The 23,511-nt window shown below is 31.6% G+C and overlaps 1 protein-coding gene across 1 annotated transcript; it reads left to right on the top strand.

Moving 5' to 3' along the window:
- The first annotated feature begins 5,329 nt into the window (after nt 1-5,329).
- Nucleotides 5,330-9,861, top strand: LOC106423672 (MADS-box protein AGL71). Its single transcript, XM_048770171.1, is given in 6 exon segments — nt 5,330-5,514; nt 8,154-8,238; nt 8,333-8,394; nt 8,484-8,583; nt 8,783-8,824; nt 9,522-9,861. Coding segments are annotated over 6 exon segments (615 nt in total). The 5' UTR covers nt 5,330-5,332; the 3' UTR covers nt 9,666-9,861.
- The last annotated feature ends 13,650 nt before the right edge of the window (nt 9,862-23,511 follow it).

Below are 23,511 nucleotides of genomic sequence, written 5' to 3'. Positions count from 1 at the left end.
TACGAAAACGTGAATCAATTGACTTATGTAATGTTTAAAATATATTAACTACAATATAACAAATGCATATAACCTACCTATACTTTAGTTTGAAATGATCATGTTCAAGTTTTATATAGTCAACTTACATCATGCATCGATCGATGTGCAATATTCAAACCACCTATAATTTTCGTTTTCTTTATAGGATATATCAACCAACCAATCATCCCATTGATTTTCTAGGCTTTATAAAAAAACAAATCAATAAATACAAACTCAAAATCCAATATCTTCTATTGATCAAAACAGAATATCTTCAATGTCGTATCTTTAATGTACCTATTAAATATAGAAACTGTAACCATAATTACACTAATTATAATAATAGATTTGATTCCAACCAATTGATCTATTATTTCGGTAATTGATTTGCTTGCAGAAGAGGAAACAATAAATTTAAAATTTATAAGAATATAAAGATATAGAGATTCTAACCAATTGCCTATATTTGCGTATGATTTCCGCATAATAAGCTTCAAATTGAACATTGAAAAAGATAGAGAGATTTTTTTTAATCTTTTACCGACACAAACTTAAACAAAACGAAAGGTTAAATGTAATTTTTTTTTGTTACACTTCCCGGAAAAAAACGGTTACAACAAGAGCTTTCATAATATGGCCTTTTAACATATTAATGTTATGGACATTTAATAATTATCTTGACGAAAAACAAAGACTATAAATAATTTATTATTAATAAAATTATGAAATTATTTACAATTTGATGACTAATTCATCGCCCTTTTTTATATGTTAAATTTTTCTATAAACATGTATAACTAATTTATAATCTTTTATACCATACTAAGTCATAATATAATATTTCTTCATATTTTACATTAATAACCATTGTTTTTATATATCGTCTACAATTCTCTAATTACGTCTATTTGTTCAATTTTTTATATGATATCAAATATTCATCGTAAATAGATGATTTAAGATGCCAAAAAAAATATTTACTTGGTGAATATAATACATCAAATATTACAAATACATTATTTAATTAAATAAATAACCAAAAACCGAAAATTCAAATCCGCGCTGGCGCGTGGATCAGGGTCTAGTCTATATTATTAAAAGAGAAGTATCCATTTGAAAATGTTCTTACTTCATTAATTAAACTCCTATTTTTTTACTTGTCTTTTTCAGTTGCATTTATGAAATATCCTAAAACGAATAAAACTACCTAATTTATTACTTATCTTTTCAGTTAAATTAATGAAATATGCTTAAATGAATTTAAACTTCCTATTTTATTGTTTGTCTTTTTCAGTTACCTTAACGAAATTTTCTATTTTATTGTTTGTCTTTTTCAGTCACTCCAAACTCAAGCTGACACAAGAAAACCAAGACGAGCACGGATCCAGCCGTGGTTCCTTCACCGGTGAGGCTTTTCTTCCAGGGAATAGAGTATATCGAAGGGAGCTAAGGAGAACAGAGAAGAAACAAAGGGGAAACACAAAGTATTAGTAAAGAAGGGACCACCGACAGCGGCGGTGAAGCCCACGTGCCGGAGAATATATTTGTTCAAAAGCTGTGGTTGAGAAAAGAATAAGATAAGGTGAGAGAAAAGTCGATTGTTTTAACTCTTATTCTTCTAACAAACTAATTTATATCTAATCAAATACAGAATTAAGAATGAGTAAAATGACTCTCCTAGAGCAATCAAAATGTGTCTACAATCATGAATTAAGTGACATGAATGAGAAGCAATGTTAATAGAGAGTCCCACGACAAAGTCCTAAAACAAAAGAACAAAGATGACATAATATTTCCCTTATCACAGATTTAGATTTTGGACACAATACAAGTTACTTTATTCCACTTATATTATGATTCGACACATACTCTAGGCCTGAGACTTTTATCCGAGATCCAGATTCGATTTGAGATTCGATCCGGATCTGATCCAAAAATCCGGATATCCGGAAGGGCCGAATCCGGATCCGGATAGTAAAATGTTGGATCCGTCAAAGCCAGATCCGGATCCGGATATCTTACTTTTTTAGTCCGGATATCCGGATCCGTAAGTTTTATTAATAACTATTTCAAAAATAGTAATATCTATATATAAAAATTAATTTTATTTAATATATTTTCATTTTTATAATAGTAGATATAAATTTTATTTAAATTTTGTAATATTATACATAAAAATAATTAAAAATATTATATATATTTTTATTTTTAATTATTTTTAATATTTTATATATATTAATATTATTTTTTATTTATTTTAAGGATCCAAATCTGGATCCGGATATCCGCCGGATATTACAATTTTTAGAAGGATATCCGACACCCGGATATCCGAGAACCCCGGATCCGGATAAGAATTGTAAAACTATTGTTCCGCCGGATAAGGATCCGGATCCAGATATCTTAAAATTATCCGGATAACCGATCCGTCTCAAACCTAACATACTCTATAGTTTTTCTTTCAATAAAAAAGAGGAATTTTTTTTTTTTTTTGTAACACTATAGAAAAGAGGAATATTAATAAAGATTTCAAATAAACGAGTAAAAGAGGGAAAAAAGAAAGAATCTGCGTGATCTTTAAAAGACGAGGTGGCATTACACAGAAGCTGACTATGATTTGGGAAAGGTGAAAAAGGCATACGTGTCGTAAAATAAATGGTTCGCAGTGGACGTCATTGTACGATAATTTGACACGCCGATCGAAGAACACTATTCTTTGTCTATGTAATAATTATTATTACTACCTCCGTTCCTGAAAGTAAGATGTTTTAGATTTTTTTCTTGTTCCACAAAGATAGATTTTCTATATTGTTAAAGTACTTTTTTATACTTTTGAGGAACATTAATTGAGAATATTTGAATTGATTAAATTTCATTGGTGAAAAATTATTGGAAAGTGTATAATAAAGTAAAAAGTAATTTAAATTATAAACATTTATTAAATTCTTAATAAGCGTGCATACTCTAGAAAATCTTACTTTCAGGAACAGAGGGAGTATTATTCCACCCACTCTTCACACACAGAAGTAAATTATTTTCATTTTCTAATTGCTTAGAGCGTCTTTAAGAGGGTCTTCAACGTGTCAAATATATTTATGTTTTATTGTGAATATTTTAAAATTATAAAATTTGTTTCAAAATATTTAAAGGTTTATAGCTTATTGTATTTTAAGAACTTTTGTGAGAACCCAATTATAAAAGTTGTTCAAAAAATAAAAGTCTCTTCTATTTCCCAAATTTATTTGAAGAAACATTTCTTTTCTAGTAAATTAAAATGTGTCCTTTTGCAATCGATTCTTAATTTTACCAAAAACAGATAAAGTCATGGAGATTTCTTTAATCAAAACCTAGGACTCACTTTTTATTTTTTCAAAAATTATTTTCTCTGTTTAATTGGTGATTAATTATTAAATCTCTGTTGTATTAGTGATCTTTTCTATTAAAAGAGAATCACTCTGAAAAAATCTACTTATACAAGATTGTTAGACTATTTCACTAGACTATTAATATTTTGGTCTTATCTTAAATTTATACTAACAATATATTACTATATATTTCTTTAACAATGATTTAATCAATTTAATAGGTGATATAACTAGATTTCCTAAATTTTCTAAGATTTGCCTTAAATAAAATATTTTAATTTTTTGTGACATGAATCAAAGCCATCTGTGATACTTATATATTTGTCGATCATATCTACAATATAGCCTAAAAGATAATTAGCTATATATTAATTAATAATAAATAATACTCATTTCGTTCATGTAAACAAAACATTGTGAGATTCACGAGTGGACTATCATTATTTAAACACATGACATATAGACTATGCAATCAGAAAATATTTACTTACGGTTTTAACAATTTATGGTTCACGACTTCACATAGTTTTGACTGGTAAAGCTAAAAATACACATATCAGACACATATCAGACCTACTGAATACACAAGTTTAACAATATTGATTTTTATATTTGTATATAGTCCATGGAGTTTATATTAAAATGATTTACAATTATATATTTGTCAACCTTAGAGCAGTGTCCCTAAATGTGTATATATGTAGAAGGATAATCCTAAACTCTAAATCCTGAAAATAATAAATACATATACTGGTGTATAAAATATATGGTCAGTGAAATTTTGTCTATCTTAATATATTTACAAAATGGTTAAACTAATTCCCCTTAATAAAATGGTTCAAACAATATAGGTTCGTTAATACTTCACATCCACGCAAGGTGCAACACCGCTATAACAATCACAAATGTTTTCATCTGTTCAATAATATAGATATTCTTAATACTGAAAAATGTGAATCACTCAAAAAAGTGAATAAAAATGTGAATTATTAATACTGAAAAATACTGAATCACTCAAATATTCTTATAAGAAATATTTAAATTTATCTGAATTATCTGATATTTCATCCAAAAATAAAAATATGACTTTTAGCTGAATTATTTAAGATTATGCTTAAAGCGAGAACCAAACCAGAACCGAATTGAACTCAAGATTTTAACAGGTTTTTAAAATTGGTATATAAAACAAACTAAAAACCAAAACAACTAAACTAAAACGAGACTCAAACTTATAAATAACTAAACAGTTCATATATTTCTTGAATAAAAAAATCAAAAATCAAAAACCAAAAATCGAATCGAAACCGAACTAAAACCTTAAAAAGAACTGAATCGAAACCGAACGCATAGCTTTAAACATATTAGTGAACTAACAAACAATAAGTTTATCAATAAAAAAAAATTTCGCGCTTTTAACCGCGGGTCAAAATCTAGTTAGTTATTAATCCAACTAGCATCACCAAAAGAAGAAAATAAAAATTCTCTTATCTTCCTACTTTCCTTTTTTCTGTCAAGAAAGAGCAAACTTAGACTTTAGGGCTTGTGGCTCTTGTACAAAAACACAGAGGTAAACACGGAGAAACACGAGATCTATAGCTCATGCATTTTTTCAGAAATTTTCGTTAAAGGGTTTTACTTTCCACACCAGTTTTATGCTTTTGTTCTTTATTTTAGTTGTGCTAATTATTCCGCATCTGTAAAGGTAATTTGTCGGCTGATTTTCATCTGAATTTTTTTTTGTGTTCTTTGGTGTTTCTGATACAAATCTAGATAAATCTGGTCTTGAATCTCCTCAGTTTCCTACATATTCCTCACATTGACTTCTGATTTTGAATCTCCTTGTTTTCATAAGAACCCATTTCTTGGTTTTGTCTGAAAGAAATATCATTTCTTGGCTTTAGTAAGAGTCTCAATCTGAATCTTGGAATTAGTATTGTAGGAAGATGGTGAGAGGAAAGATCGAGATCAAGAAGATCGAAAACGTGACAAGTAGACAAGTCACGTTCTCAAAGCGAAGAAGTGGTCTATTTAAAAAGGCGCATTAGCTTTCAGTTCTATGCGATGCTAAAATTGCCGCCATTGTCTTCTCTCAGAACGGAAGATTATATGAATTCTCTAGCTCCGAGTAAGATTCCTTCGTCTACTTATTTTCAGAATTTACATATGTACTAATTCCAATTTTTCTCTACATATAAGATTGACTGGGTGCCTAGAACTTCTGTAGTGAATAGTTCTATCTATTTCTGTCCACATCGTACCTAGAGATTTTGCAATATACACACGTTAAAGATTTGCCCTTTTTTGCTACCTAGTTTCTGACTTTTCTTAGAAATTCATTATTTCTCAAGTTTTAGTTCTAGATGGTTCCTCTTTTAGTATTTCTGAATTTTATTTAATGAGCTAAAACATAAGGATACCAATTAACTGCCAACTTGAAAAGTTTGACTAAATGTTTGTTCTTCAACCACGAGCAAGTGGATTAGGGTTTTTAGAAAAGAGGTTTCTTGATCAGTGAACATCGTACACCTTGGAACTTAAACAGATTCCCACTTGGCTTCTTAGTTAGAATATTTAGAGAGAGAAAAAATCCGACAGTGTAATTGTAAAACAGAAAATCATATAATATAGGTATATATATGTGAATGAGAAAAGATCATAAATTTTCTCTTGGGCTATCCAAAAACTTTTCTGTGGGTTATTTCACGATTATATATTAAAGTTTGTGCTACTTTGCAAAGCCATCTAGATTTGATACATTTTCCGTAATATAATTTCCCTTTGTTTTAATACGTATTCCGTGCTTAACAACCCCTTGTGCATACTTGGATTTGGTGAATAGAGAAAGGAATTAGATACATATATATATATATATATGGTAGTCTGTATTTATATACTTTTGAGAAAATTCACTTATACATTCACGTTTTCAAAACAAGTTACCATCAAATACATGCGGTGTACAACATATTGTATGCAGTAATAATAAATAAATGACCTTGTGGGCCTTGGTAAGGACCTTGTGGGCCAATTGTCATGCTCACGGGTTCGACGCCAAGCGGAGGCGAACTACCCATTCTGTCATCAAATGCGGTACTGGGTGTTGGGCCTTGTCCCCAGCCCAGGTAAAGCCCTCCCGGGTGAAGTGGACCGCTGCCTAACCGGGCCCAGGGGAATGACCCACGTAAGTGGGGAACCCCTGGATTATCAAAAAAAAAGTAATAATAAATAAATAATATATGATCTTTTCTTATTCCCATTGCACATATATATAGTGATAAATGGTATACCATTTTTAACATACGTACTCACGGTTTGAAAATAATGCTATCATTAATTTACCAGTTAAAATATGAACAATACTTAGGTTCACCCCTATGGTGAATGGTTAAATTCACCACACTCTTCGTAACCAACCAAAATGCAATGTAGGAATATCTTAAAAAGATAATAAAAATAAAAAATTAAATAGCTGAAAAAAAAACAAGACCGACATTAATTAGCGCCATCTGCAAAATTCTAAATTATAAAAACCTAAACTCTAAAAACATAAACCCTAAATCTAAAACACTAAACCATAAACCTCAATCCTAAAATCTAAACCCTAAATCTTAAACCCTAAACTCAAACTCTACACAATAAACCTTAAATCCTAAAATCTAAACCCTAAAGCCTAAACCCTAAACTCTAAACCCTAAACTCTAAATCATAAAATCTAAACCTTAAATTCTAAACCCTAAACCCAAAACTTTAAATCTTAAACCCAAACCCTAAACCCTAAACCCTAAATCCTAAACCCTAAACCCAAAACTTTAAATCTTAAACCCAAACCCTAAATCATAAACCCTAAACCCAAACCTCTAAACCGTAAACCTTAACCTTATTAACTAGCAGATGGGTTTACGGTTTAGAAGTTTGGGTTTAGGGTTTAGGATTCAGAGTTTAGGGTTTAGGATTTGAATTTTTGGGTTTAAAGTTTAGGATTTGAGTTTAGGGTTTAGGATTTAGGGTTTAGATTTTAGGGTTTATGGTTTAGAGTTTTGGGTTTAGATTTTAGGATTTAAGGTTTATTGTTTAGAGTTTGAGTTTAAGGTTTAAGATTTAGGGTTTAGATTTTAGGATTGAGATTTATGGTTTAGTGTTTCAGATTTATGATTTATGGTTTTAGAGTTTAAGTTTTTAGACGGCGTTAATTAATGTCGGTGTTGTTTTTTTTTCAGCTATTTTATTTTTATTTTTATTGTCTTTTTTAACTACTAATACATGACATTTTGATTGGTTATGAACACTGTGGTGAATTTAACCATTCACCACATGGGTGAACCTAAGTATTGTTCTTAAAATATCCATCAATTTTCACTTTTCCACTATATTTTACAGCTGTTTTACAAAAATTAGCAAACATCACTAATACTAAAATTAATTTTCAACTTTTTTTATCATTATTACGTGAAAACTGTACCTTGTTCATCCGATTATTCCGCTAATTTTCATTTCAGCTAACAGTCAAACCCATAACTAATTTAGATAAGACTTCAGTCATCTAATAAATATTTGTTTCTGCGTTATAGCAATATATTTTGATCACAATTCTATTTTTAGTTTATTAAGAATTTTCTATTTCTATTGATTTTGCTGTACTTCGATTAAGCTTATTTAACCATTATACTATTCATGTAGCATATCAGTTATGCCCATAATACTTCAGCTCATGATTTTATCATCATCACTCGATAATCGAAGCATCACCTGTGAGTTACCTTTCAGGATGGAAAAAACGATAGAAAGATATGGAGAGTTTAGTAATGAGTACTTTGTGCCAGGGAGGCCCCAAGTACAACCATACCTGGAGGTACTTTGTGTAAACCAATTCTTGATTTAAGTTTTTTCTTCAATCAAACAAAATTTGATTATACTAAATACTCCGCTTTTTTTGGGATGTGCAGGAGCTGAAGAAGGAAATGGATATAATGGTTAAGAAAATTGATCTCCTTGAAGTTCAGCAACGGTTTGTATCTCACTATTACTACGGTTTATTTAAGCTAAAAATATTTTGTTTGAATCCTAAAATCTATTTGAATGCCACTATATATGAAGGAAGTTAATGGGGCAAGGTTTGGGTTTGTGTTCAGTGGCAGAACTTCAAGAGATAGACATTCAGATTGAGAAAAGCCTTCGTATTGTAAGATCAAGAAAGGTACAATTACAAAACACACACACACCTATTGGAATAATGCCTTCACTGGTTGATTTTGGTACGTAGACTGAGTTATATGCAGATCAACTAGGAAAGCTAAAAGAAATGGTAAATTTTCACTTAGTAAGATATATAGAGATTTAAATTGATGGGATCGTTTGTATGCAATTTTTATTGATCTTTCTTTATTTGATTCTAGGAGATAGAAGTCTTGGATGAGAGAAGAAGGCTACGTGAAAAGGTAATAAGCATACACTCATCACAAGATACATATAAACTCACATATAATCTTGACGTTTCTAAAGAAGTTTAGTTTCGTAGAAAGTCCCATCTCATTTTTAAACCTTTTTCTTGTGAGAAGAATCATGGTTTACTTAAAGATTGGTTGGTTTGAGTTTTGAGAACTATTCAGGCAGTGATTAATGTTTGTTTGAGTTTGCTTTTAAGTTTAATTTCATCGTTAATTAACTTATTGAAAACTTAACGCTATATGCAAACTGAAGGAAAAACCTTCCATTGGTGTTTGACATTTGAGTTCGCATATTTCAAAACTATTTTGCAAATTGAAGAATATTTAGGTTTTAGAAAAACTATAAAATATTGCGGTAAAAACAACTGAAACCTAGTTTAATCCATATATGACCCTCTATATATAGAGAGAAGGGCTTGATTTCATTAAGAGCTAGTTTTTTACTAATCCATATATGACCCTCTATATAACTTCCCACTCTTGATTCTCCTATTTAATCATGATTCGTCTTAGTACTCGCATCAGTTGGCAGTTGCATTGTTAGGAGTGCTTCCTCTATATCATAACATATACTAGTTAACTCTCTTCAAATTTGATTGTTTCACAAACGCTTGTTTGGTTTGGTTGAGTTAATAACGTACAGCAGTGTTTTAGCCATACATGTTACGAAAAAATACTATGTTTTCAGGAAATCAAAGAGAGGTTGCTACGACCACTGCTGCCAGTAACATTTCATACTGAGAAAGGTGAACCCGAAGGTGGTTACAGAACCAAACATTCATCAGAGGTCGAAACCGATGTATTTATTGGATTGCCAGTGGCTCCACCATAATATTACACACTTTCCTTAAGTTTGCTTATAGTTTTATAACTTCGATTTGTTGTTTGTAGATTACCCTATAATTTATGAGCGATATCACCATCTCTTGTGTATAAAACTTGAAATAATTTGACCTGTATAACATTTTAAGTTGTCACTTTATTTTATTTTTTGGAATTAAATTAATGATACATTTTGTTTCTATGCAGATCAATCGAGAGCCAATAAGATGGTAAGTCCATGTGTATTGTGTCAATTTGGCGTCAAAATTATTCGCCCCACAAACTAATTTCTCCAGAAATTGTGTCAATTTGGCGTCGTGTTAGCTCAAAAACATGAGTGAGTAAATGAACTTTTTAGTTAACAAGAGTCCAAATTAGACAACCAAACAAGAGGACAGCTTAGATCTCAGTCTTAGATATTGTCGCGCCAATCGAGACGGTGACCATTTTTCCTTTTCATTTTTGGCAAAAACAGAATATCGACTCTTTTGAATTTAGTGCAGTTACTCATCCAAATTATAACTCATCCAAATGCAGGTTAACACATTTTCAAGACCTAATTTCATTAAAATCTTGTTTTCTAATCTGTTAATTTTTTACAGTTTCTTTCGGTATGTGGTAGACTTTTTTTTTTGCTAAAGTATTTGGCAGACTTAACATTCCCTCGCCGGGGAGCGGTTTACCGTATTTGGTAGACTTTATCACTACAAGAAAACAGCGGCATACTGAGGGAAAAAATCGTCGGTATGTTGTCGGAATAAGGCTATTCCGACGACATACCGACGAAAAAAGTCGTCGGAAATAACTCTTCGGAAATTCATTTTTTCTCGGAAATCCCTCGGAAATTTCCGACGGAATTCCGAGGAACTGAATTTCCGAGAAAACTCCGAGGACCACTAGATCGTCGGAAAGTTCCTCGGAATATACCGAGGGAGGACTTCCTCGGTATATTCCGAGGAAATTTCCGATGGTCCAATCCTCGGAAGTTCCGACGAAATCTTCCTCGGAATTAGCATCAGGAATTTCCGAGGAACGTGGCCCTCGGAAATTTCTGAGGAACGTAGTCCCTCGGAAAATTCCGAGGAACGTAGTCCCTCGGAAAATTCCGAGGAACATTCCCTCGGAAAATTCTGAGGAACATTCCCTCGGATTTTTTTTAAAAATTCCGACGACTTATTCCGAGGAAAAGGTCGTCGGAAATTTCCGAGGGTGCTTTTCCTCGGAATTTCGAAAAAATTAATTTTTTAAAAAAAATTAATTTTTTTTTAAAATTAAAATTTGTGAAATTTAAATTCAAAAATATAAAATTAAAATTAAAACTGAAAACATATTAGATAATTCAAAGTTCTACAATTAAATAAAAATAAAACATTCCGAGTTTTTGGTAAAAAAAAAAAAAAACTACGGGTCTTGAATGTTCGGGAACACCTCGTTCGGGTACATCATCTTCATCATCTCCATCATCTGTTCGTTCAGCCTCTTCTGTGTCTCATAGCCCGCCTGTTGAGCTGCCATCTGGGTCTCCAACGCAGATATCCGATCATCCTTGTCCTTCAGCTGAGCCGTAAGAACTTTTGGATCAACATATGGCGGTGGTGCAGAAGAAGGAGCAGCCGACCGGGAGCGACGACCCAAACCGACCAAACGTCCTTTCTTCTTTGGAACCGACTGAAATATAAATAGCCAAATTTAAATAATATAAATTGATGATAAAATAAAAATCAAGAAATAAATAAATTGAACTTTAAAAAAAAAAGAACTTACCGATTCAACGATTTCGTTGATTCGAAACCGGGACAAGTTGGTCGAAGCCGTCGAAGCGTCGTCCTTGGTTTGAAGCTGAGACACTTCGTCTATCACCTGAGTTTGGACCAGGTCGACCACGTCCCTCACAAGACCGTCATCAATCTGGTCGGTCTTCTTGTTGGTATACACCCTCCTCATTAGGGCGAGATCATCAACCGGCTCGCCATCATTTTCTTCCGCCTTGAAAAAAAACATAAATTAAAGAAACATTAGAAATTAGAAGAAATGCACAATAAATTAAAATTTTGAAACTCAAATAATTGAAGAAAAAGCGGTTGAACTTACCATGCGATCTCCCAGAGTGGCAATAGATTGAGCACCCAAGTTATGCTTGTAGATGCCCTTCCCTTTACGGTCGCTCCTGCGGTTGGTGGAGTTGGTGGAAGAAGTTTCTTTCGTCTCTTCCTTATCCCAATGCGCACACAACTCCTTCCAGACCGTGTCGTTCATCGACTTTGGGACCTTTTAATAAAAAAAAAAATAGTTTAATAAATTAAAAAATAGTTTAATAAATTAAAAAATTGTTTAATAAATTAAATCGAACCTTATTGATTTCCCACTTCTTCTTCCACTCGTGGATCTGCTTCCCATAGTTGTCCATAACTTTATGGACGAAGTGGTGATAGATAAAAAGCGTCTCATCGGAATTCCAGTTGAACTCTTGCTGAAAAAAAAAACACAATTAGTAGAAAATTTATATTAAAGATTAAAAATATAAGTAAAAAATTAGAATACTTACCGCAAACTGACGAAACCACAGATGCTGCTTGTCGGTAGGAAAGTGAGTGAAAGTCGGATGTCCCCTGTCGAGGGCCGAGTACATCATACAGTTGGTCCATGCGCTGATCTCGTTCCCGGATCGGTTGAACCTAATAAAAAGAACAAACGGTTAATAATGAATCCAAATTTAAAGAAAAAAGTTTGACCCCGTCCATGTGGATACGGAGTGTGATAGGGAAGATGGTCACGACCGGGCTGTTGAACCAACTCCGCAACACTCATCACTCCCGGAGGACCCAGAGGACCAGGAGCGGATGCAGCAGCGGGAGCGAGAGGAGCAGGAGCGGATGCAGCAGCGGGAGATGTATGGTAGGAGCTGTGGGGCGAAGGAGAATCCTGAAAATGGCGGGAATCCCGAGACTGGCTCCCCGTACCACCACGACCACGACGCTGTCGAGGCCGGATCTGATCATCATGGGACCTGTAAATTTAAAAAAATATATTTAATAAATATAGAAATATATAAATTAATTTAAAAAAAAAATTCCAAATAATAGTTTTTAATCACAAAAAAAGATTTATAGATATTAAAAATGTTTAATAAATATATAAAAATAGTTCAAATAAACAAAAAATAGTTTTAATAAATTATAAATAGTTTAATAATTACAAAAAATAGTTTTAATAATATTAAAAATGTTTAATAAATATCTAAATTTATATAATATATATATATATATATATTTTTTTTTAAAAAAAAAATCCCAAATAATAGTTTTTAATCACAAAAAAGTTTTATAGATATTAAAAATGTTTAATAAATATATAAAAATAGTTCTAATAAACAAAAAATAGTTTTAATAAATAAAAAATAGTTTAATAATTACAAAAAATAGTTTTAATAATATATATATATATATATATATATATTTAAATCCCAAATAATAGTTTTTAATCACAAAAAAAGTTTTATAGATATTAAAAATGATTTGTAAAATCCAAAAAATCGAATTTATATACAAAAAACATTTTGTAAAATCCAAAAAATCGAATTTATATACAAAAATTGTTTTGTAAAATACAAAAATCGATTTTATATACAAAAATCGATTTTATAAATACAAAAAAAATAAAAAAATTATAAAAAAATTCTATATCAATTCAACAAAACAAATTATTCAACCAAATCACAATTCTAAAACTATTATACAACCAAATCACAATCCTAACCAATCACCCTAACAAAAATCTATCAAAACTACACAAAAACCTAACAAATAGAACCTAAGAGAGTGGGATAGGGTCCTTACGTGATTTGTGTAAGAGAAGGGGGAGATCGCCGGAGATATCGTCGGATTTCAGTGGGGAATCGCCGGAGCAGTCGCGCAGAGGAAGAAGAGAGAAATGGGGAAGAAGAAGCGGCTCGTGGTTATAAAACCTAGGGTCCGACGGATACTATCCGTCGGAATTCCGTCGGAATTCTAATTTCAATTTTCGCGAAACATTTGCCCGGTTAAATGAAAATATTCCGAAGAAATTCCGACAGATAGTAAAATATCCGTCGGAATTCCGTCGGAAAATTCCGAGGAAATACCGAGGAACTAGTGTTTGGGGTTTCAAAACATCGATTTTTTTGCCGTATTTCATTTCTTATACAATTGTAATGCATACCATTAAGGATTCTTTGTATAGATGAGCATAAACCATGAAATAACAAATTTCAAAACGAATTGAAAGTATTCCCTTTACCGTTCATTAAAGTGTATAAGTGTTTCTCTTATGTTGTGGAGATTTCGTTCATACAATCGGAAAAGTGTTTATTATAGGGTAAGGAATAAATTTTTGACTTCATAATCAGTCTAAGACACTTAATAAGGGTTATATAAGTGTTATTCAAACCGCAAAACGTTGTTTTCAGTTTAAAACCCCTATTTCCTCGGAATTTCCTCGGAATATTCCGAGGGAATTCCGAGGAAACCCCTATCTTCCTCGGAATTCCGTCGGAATATTCCGAAGAAATACCGAGGAACTAGTGTTTGGGGTTTCAAAACATCAATTTTTTTTGCCGTATTTCATTTCTTATACAATTGTAATGCATAACATTGAGGATTCTTTGTATAGATGGGCATAAACCATGAAATAACAAATTTCAAAACGAATTGAAAGTATTCCCTTTACCGTTCATTAAAATGTATAAGTGTTTCTCTTATGTTGTGGGGATTTCATTCATACAATCGGAAAAGTGTTTATTATAGGGTAAGAAACAAATTTTTGACTACATAATAAGTCTAAGACACTTAATAAGGGTTATATAAGTGTTATTCAAACCACAAAACGTTGTTTTCGATTTAAAAACCTTGTTTCCTCGGAATTTCCTCGGAATATTCCGAGGGAATTCCGAAGAAACCCCTATCTTCCTCGGAATTCCGTCGGAATATTCCGAGGAAATACCGAAGAACTAGTGTTTAGGGTTTCAAAACATCAATTTTTTTTGCCGTATTTCATTTCTTATACAATTGTAATGCATACCATTGAGGATTCTTTGTATAGATGACCATAAACCATGAAATAACAAATTTCAAAACGAATTGAAAGTATTCCGTTTACCGTTCATTAAAGTGTATAAGTGTTTCTCTTATGTTGTGGGGATTTTGTTCATACAATCGGAAAAGTGTTTATTATAGGGTAAGAAACAAATTTTTGACTACATAATAAGTCTAAGACACTTAATAAGGGTTATATAAGTGTTATTCAAACCGAAAAACGTTGTTTTCGATTTTAAAACCTTGTTTCCTCGGAAAAGCCTCGGAATATTCCGAGGAAATTTTGAGGAAAAACAAATTCCTCGGTATTTCTTAAAAAAAAAAAAAAAATCAATGGTAGTCTGTTTCCGAGTCGTCATCACCAGATGAATCTGAATCTGGATCTTGGTGAAACTCTCCAATCACTGGTTCATCCTCTACGTGAACGACGGCTTTCTCTCCGAAGTCGGTTAAATCGACTACAAGGCCAACTCCAGCTAAATCTTCTGCTGCACTTAAGTTGCCAGATGTGCTTGGTTGTAGTGGGTCTTTCAGCTCAGAACTTCCCTGAACTCGGCCTCTCGGGTTGAGTCTTGTAACAGTAACCCATGGATCATCTCTGTTCCTTACCCGGGGGTACTTGATATAACAAACCTGTAACATTTAGAAAATTATTAGTAAAATTATAAATTAATACACATGATGATGAATCATTCTGAATAATTAACATTTAATTACCTGATCGGCCTAAGAAGCAAGAATGAAAGGATCATAATATTGCAGCTTTCGCCTCGAATTTACTGATGTAACACCAAATGCATCTGTTCTCACACCTCGATCTGGAGTGTTGTCGTGCCAATCACAATAGAAAACAATACAGCGCAATCCAACAATGCCCAAATACTTGATTTCCAAAATCTCATGTATGTGTCCGTAGTATACATCATCTCCTGATGCAGAACAAACGCCAGCATCATAAGTCGTACTCGAACGCCTCCTCTTCTGAGTTGTGAATGCATATCCTCGAGTACAAAATCTTGGATATGACTTCACAACAAAGTTTGGTCCAACGACCATCTCACGTATCCAATCGTCAAATGTTTCACCTCTGGCCAAACCAGCAGACACCTATTAATAGCACATATATATATATATTATATCAATAAATGTGAATTAGTATAAATATGTGATAAAATATATTTTAATTTGTTTAAAGCACTCACATAAGTAAACATTCATCCAGTAAATTCTCTCTGCTTCATTTCTTCTAGTTCGTCCTATGTGGCGTATCTATACTCGAACCGCTTTTCTGCCATGAAAATCCTGTATATGATGACAATAATGTAATTAATTGAGATTTAAATTTCAACTTATTAAAATAAAAATTTGTAAGCTAATTTATTTACCTCTCATATTGAAGAACATCTTCGCAGTTGGTGAGCAAATATGTTTGCAAATGACTGCGCTCCTGCTCAGTAAGTCGACGGTCCTTTGGTTTTCCGCTAAGTCATCCAACGTCTGTGAAAATATCTGGAACCGTAACATGATATGTTGCCCGTTCGCCTCTATCATCATGCCGAGCAGGTCTTCTGTTTTTGGTCTGAACTTCTGTTGGAAAGTAGTACTCGGCAAAGTTTGAAGTTTCTTGATTGATCATCTGTGCGACTATAGAACCTTCCACCCTACTTAAAATTTTCACCATCTTCTTCAAATAGAACATATACCGCTCATACAGATACATCCATCTATACTGCACAGGACCACCAAGTTCCAATTCTCTTGCCAGGTGAATAACAAGATGCTCCATAACATCAAAAAATGAGGGAGGAAATATCTTCTCAAGGTTGCACTGAATCACGGCTATGTTAGTCTTCAAATTTTCAATACCTTCAAGAGTCACTGATCTCGTGCATAAATCGCGGAAGAAACCACTTATCCCTACAATTGCTTCATGAACATTTCGTGGTAATAGTTCATTGAAGGCGAACGGAAGGAGGCGCTGCATCATTACATGGCAATCGTGGCTTTTCAAGCCAGTAAACTTTCCTTCCTTTCTGTCGATACAGTTACGTAAATTTGATGCGTAACCGTCTGGAAATTCCACATCGTTTGAAATCGAATCAAAGAACGCATCTTTTTCCCTCTGCATCAAGTCGGTATATGGGAAAAGGAGCCCTACCATTCTCATCAACATGAAGTTCTGAACGAGCACATATATCGACTAAATCCAGTATTGACTTCAAATTATCCTTTGTTTTACCTTGAACATTAAGGATCGTGTTCATGAGATTGTCAAAAAAGTTCTTCTCAATATGCATGACATCTAAATTATGCCTTAGCAGATGATCCTCCCAGTATGGCAGATCCCAGAAAATACTTTTTTTGTGCCAGTTATGTAGTTCTCCAACAGCATCTACCGGAAAACGCTCATGTCCACCGACGTCTGGCGTCCTTTCTGCACCAAAATCTCTTAGTTGTATCTTCAAATCTTTCCCACAAATTTCCGGAGGTGGATTGTCAAACACCCTCTTGTTCTTCGTAAACAAATTCCTACTCCTACGATATGGATGATCAGGTGGTAGGAATCTCCTGTGACAGTCAAACCAACACGTTTTCCTTCCGTGTTTTAGTTGGAAAGCATCAGGGTTATCTTGACAATATGGACATGATAGCCTTCCATGCGTTGTCCATCCAGACAACATACCATATGCTGGAAAATCACTTATTGTCCACATTAGTACTGTCCGCATTTGAAAGTTTTCTTTACACGAAACATCGTATGTTTCAGCACCTTGAGCCCATAGTTGTTGTAACTCATATATTAGTGGCTGAAGAAACACATCAAGTGATCTCTTAGGATGCTATGGTCCGGGAACGAGAATCGAGAGAAACAAAATGACGGGCCATAGAGAATACTGTCTTCCACTCTTGCCAAACGGACTGAAACCATCAGTACATAATCCAAGGTAGACATTTCTTCTCTCATACGCAAAGTCGGGATACTTTGATTGGAAATGCTTCCACGCTTTTGCATCTGAAGGATGTCTGATCTCACCATCTGTTGAGTGCTCCGCATGCCATCTCATTGGTTGCGCTGTGCGTTCAGACAGATACAACCTCTGCAACCTTTCCGTCAAAGGCAAATACCAAATCCTTTTATATGGCACTGGAACTCTTCCACTCGTATCTTTATAACGAGGCTTTCCACAAAATTTGCATGTAACCCGCTGTTCATCCGCCCTCCAATAAATCATGCAGTTGTCGCTGCATACATCTATTACCTGATACGATAAACCAAGACCAGCTACGAGTTTTTGAACCTCGTAGTATGAACCAGGAGCTACATTATCCTCGGGTAGAATACCTTTTACAAAATCAGCAATCGCATCCACACAGTCTTCAGCCAAATTATAATCTGTTTTAATGCCCATCAATCTTGTAGCAGATGATAAAGCTGAATGACCATCTCTGCAACCTTCGTACAATGGTTGCTTTCCAGCATCCAACATATCATAAAATCTCCTAGCTTGTGCATTGGGTAAATCTTCCCCTCTAAAATGATCATTTACCATCTGCTCAGTACCTACGCCATAATCTACATCCGTTCTAATTAGTTCTTCTAATCTAACTGCTGGCTGAGGTTCGCTAGTACTACCATGTTCATAATCAGTTTTCCCATGATGATACCAAATTTTGTAACTTCGTGTAAACCCACTCAAATATAGATGAGTCCAAACATCCCACTCTTTAATAACCTTTCTATTTTTACAATTAGAGCAAGGACATCTTAACATACCTGTTTTTGCTTCCGGTTGTCGGTGAACTAACCCCATGAATTCGGTTATACCTCGTTGGTATTCTTCCGTAAGCAATCTCGTGTTCGGATCCAAATGAGGTCGATCGATCCAAGAACGAAAATAATTTGAAGAAGACATGTTTTTTTATGAATCAAATTCGTGTGTAAAGAGAGTAAGAGGGAGGATGAAGATATGGAGTGAATGAAGAGGAAGAGGGTTGCTTGTATTTATAGTTGAAATCCTGCCGACGGACCGAAGAAATTCCGACGGAATTCCGACGGAAACGGCTAGTTCATCGGAATTTCCTCGGAATTTTTAAAATCCCCCAACGGCTCTCTAACGGCTATAATATATCCTCGGAATTCATCGGTTTTTTCCGAAAAATACGTTTTTCCTCGGTATTCCATAAGAATATTCCGACGGATTAATATTTCCTCGGAATTCCGTCGGTATATTCCGAGGGAATTCCGAAGAAACCAAATTTTGTGTTTCGTCGGAATATCCTCGGAAATTCCTCGGGATATTCCGAGGATTTCATTTTCCGTCGGAATGTCCATCAGAATACCGCTATTTTCTTGTAGTGTATGAAATTCTTTTATTTTTGAGAAAACTTTATGAAATCTTCAAAACTTACCGGTATATTTAGATTTTTGTTTGCTTTCCTGACATTTTATGCACATTTTGCAGACACTTAACATACTTTCGAAATACTAGGAAGACTCTACCAATATCTGACAGTATTAAGCAAACTCTTCAAGTATGTCTTAAAATTTTAATAAAATCTCCCAAATTGTTAACATATTTTGATTTTTTTTTTTTGAAACAACATATTACTGGCAGACTTTGCAGGTACTTGGCAGACTACATATATATACAAGAACATACTTCAGATAGTTGGGAAACTTTATGTATGTTTCATTTTATATATTTATTTATTATTATTAAAAATAGTTAAATTGAGGAAACAAATGGCATATTTGATAGAAGTAGAACTAATGAATATGAAGAGAGAGAAAAGTATTATATGAGTTCGTAAGCATTTTTACTGTGTTATTGAGTTAGTAAGCATAAGATATTATAGGATAAAAGTAAAACTAATAAAAATTTAGTGTAATATTTATTTGGGGGATTCTCTTTAGTAGCACACAAATTGTTTTTCACAAAATAGCATATAAGGGAAAAAATCCCAAAATAACATTCACTAATTTATTTAATAATAATAAAAACTGATTACCTTAGCTATTTTTAATTTTTTTGTTATCTTATATACTTTTCTCTTGTTTTGTGTAAAACAAATATCATATATCTATATGTCTTACAAATGTTTTTCCTTAAGATGATTTTTCATTTTACTAATTTAACTTGATTTTAAGACCATTTTTATAGTTTAAATAAATGCAGATATTTCATGGTTCGTGAATTTCCATTTCAAAGAGATAAGTACATATATATATACATATATAATATTATGTCTCTTTTATTCATTTGGACTTAACCTTTAGACATACATTATATTACATTAAATGCCATTAGTATTTAACAAAATCATTAGAATTTAATTAAAGATCATTATGAAAACAATATTATATTACTATATGTGTGTCCAAATAATACAATAATTAATATTGTATCCAAACAATATAAAACATAACATTATGTCCTACATTTTTAATAACTTTTTATCTATCTTCTTTTAAGTTATTTGACTAAAACACTCAATTAATTTATAAAACAAATTAAAAAATAAGTATAACTATTTCTGCGGGTTTAAATACTACAAAATTATTTCACTTACTATAAAATTAATGAATTATTTTATTTATTTTTCATAAATAATTAAATTCATTTAAAATTAATAACGATTTCTTATTCGATTCTTATTCTTAGATTGTTTTCATTCTTAAGAGAATATAGTTATATATGCGAGATTATGCTTTGTTAAAGTTGACATCAAATAAGTATTATAAAAATAAAATGTTAGAGTCAAAAAATTGACGTCAAATAAGTTTTATAATTTAAAATTTATCAAGTAAGTATACATCACACAACTAATCAAACCAGTTACTGAGATTTATTAAAAAATCATAACAAAAGAGGTTAAAATAAATAAAAACATAATTAAGTAATATATATTTTAATTTCATTAATATAACTAATATAATTATATAGTTTTCAAATACACTAAAATACAATGTTAAAACATTAATTATCAAACAAATGTCAAAATATATTTATTTTGTGTTTTATTAAAAAAATTCTGGGCTTTTAAGTGCGGATCATAATATGATTTATCTTAAAGCAAGAAATAGAGTCACAATACAGAAGGAAACAGAAAAAAAAAAAAAAAGGAGAAAACATACATAAAAATATTGAACTTTCAAATTAAAGTAAAAAAAATCTTCAACTCATGTTTGAATCAAAAAATACTTTAACTTTTAAATATTAGTCATTTTAACTCTCATTTTTTGTTTACTAGGCCATTTTAGAAACTTGGAAAGTCAAATGTTAAACATGTAAACACATGTTACCTCGTTAAACGTTAATGAAACGCATGTTTTAAAAACTGATTAAACATTAATGAAATGATGCCGTTTTTCATATGTAAACATTTAATCACCTCCTATTTCGGGAAACCTAAAATTTTTAATTCTCTAACCTCTCAATCTTCTAATCTCCAAAACCCAGAGTCATTGATAATGCAAAGGATGGCTAGGACGATGGGGTTACTTTGGGTTCGTCGTAGTGAAAGATCTTAAGTGGAAAGTGTTAGGGAAGCCACGATTGAACAACATAATCAAGTCGGTGAAGAAAGTGATAATGAAGATGATAGTGAGACTAATGAGAATGATAATGAGGCTGATATAATAGTATTGGTGTCGAAGAACAATTTTTAAGTAGTATTAAAAACGACGTCGTTTAGCAAGTTAATAGACGTTTACAGTTTAATAGTTGATTTTTCGAGTTTCTAAAATGGTCAAGTTTATAAAAAATAAAAGTTAAAATGGCTAACATTTAAAAGTTGGAGTATTTTTTAGCTCAAACACGAATTGAAGGTATTTTTACTTTAATTTGAAAGTTCAAGATTTATTGGTAGTTTTCTCAAAAACAAAGAGAAAAAGAGGCCCTTGTGTTTTACAAAATAAAAGGAGGCCCTTTGAGAGAAAAGAGCATAAATCAGTAATAACTTAGAACTTAGATATTTACATATTCAATAAACGAAAGAAAAATATTTGATTCCTTCTTAGCTTGAGACAAAATCATTTTTCTACATCTTCAAAGAAGAAGAAAAAATCCATAAATACACTGACCCACGTTAGGACATTTACAATCCAACTCAATTTTCTACTCCAAACTTCAAAGTGAAGTAAAATATGCTCTAACCTCATTCAATTTTCAATTACAAAATGGAGTTATAGCTAGGTTTACTCCATTTTTGGAGTAATCCTACTCATTACTCTATTTTAGAGTAAAACTTTTTTTCATTAATAGGATGCTCTTTTAAATCTTGAATGATTTTAGTTCATACTTAAATACTATTTAAAAATAATACAATAAAACATGAAAAGAAATATGATATTCTGTAAGAGATTATTTAATAATTTTACATTAAAAAGCATAAATTAATAAAAATACCAAACTAAATGTAAAAAATATAAATAAAATAATTTATTTAGTAATCAAGTAAATCATTTTCGGAACCGCCATGATTGATGAAGTATTGCACAAACGATGAAAATGTACGATTTTAATTTTTTTCTTGCTCAATTTAAGAAAATCATGGTAAAGAAGCTCATTATCCATTATGAAATGCATTAGTTGAGCATTTGTGAGAAAATATTATAATGCTCACTATTGAACCAAAATATGCTATATTATATATATATATAATGATTTATTGTACTTTTTAATAATAATGTCTAATAAATCTATATTATTAAAATTGAAGTACATTTTATCACTATTTGAAAACATGGATATCAATATAAATGAGAATTGTTTGGAAACATGGATATCATTATAAAAAAAGAAGTATAGTGTCATTTTAATAATTTCATTAATATAATTACATTAATTGCATTTTCATATTTCACTCAGTTTAACAATTTTATTAATTATATTATCTTAACAATACATCACATCATTAATTATATTACAATAATAATAATAGTGCAGATTTTTATTTATTAGTTAATCAACATTAACTTTGTGTCAATTACCTTTTTTGTAGTTTCAATCGGTGAAAAATTACGTAGCCAAAATATAATTGAAAGACATGTTTTTGTGATTAAAATAATAACTTAAATCAAAATAATAAAAATTTATTATATTTATTGTCACTTAATTTTTCACTCCAAATATTTATTTTACTAAATAATTTTTTTTTTCTATTTCACTTAATTTAGCCAAACATATAAAAATAGTCTTTTTATTAATTTATAAAGTCAGTTAGGCATGAACATTGACTATCCATTTAGGTACGGGTTGTCCTTTTCGGGTATCATTTTTTTTCTTGAAATTAGGTTCCGCTTGAACATTATAAATTTATGTGTGTATTTTGAGTTGGGTCCTTATGGGTTTGGATGAGTTTGATTCTGATGTATAGAAACCTAAAAATATCTAAATAACTAATGTATCAGAAACGAGTTCAGATATTTGTACAAAAATCATTGTATTACTCTTTCGGTCCAAGTCTTTTGAATACAATTAGTTATATTACAACTCATCTACACTATATAACATTAATTATGAAAACCAATATCAATCTATAAAAATGTAAGAATCCACGCTGGTACGCGGATCAATCTCTAGTTATGTTTTGTAAGCATGACATAGTTGGGGTTAGTTGATAATTTTTTATAAATATATAGTATTAGTAACAATTATTAATTAAATAAAATGTAATCATTTTAGAAAAAAAATTATTTAGAATAAAAAATGGAGTAATACATTGAAATAAAACTCTATTTTATTTTGGTTCTTCACCATTTTAAAATAAAAAAATGGAGTAACG

The sequence above is a fragment of the Brassica napus genome, chromosome C9, assembly GCF_020379485.1.
Source record: "Brassica napus cultivar Da-Ae chromosome C9, Da-Ae, whole genome shotgun sequence".
In the NCBI taxonomy this organism is placed as follows: Eukaryota; Viridiplantae; Streptophyta; class Magnoliopsida; order Brassicales; family Brassicaceae; genus Brassica; species Brassica napus.
The sequence above is the reverse complement of the archived record's forward strand: the minus strand, read 5'-3'. Positions and strand labels throughout refer to the sequence as shown.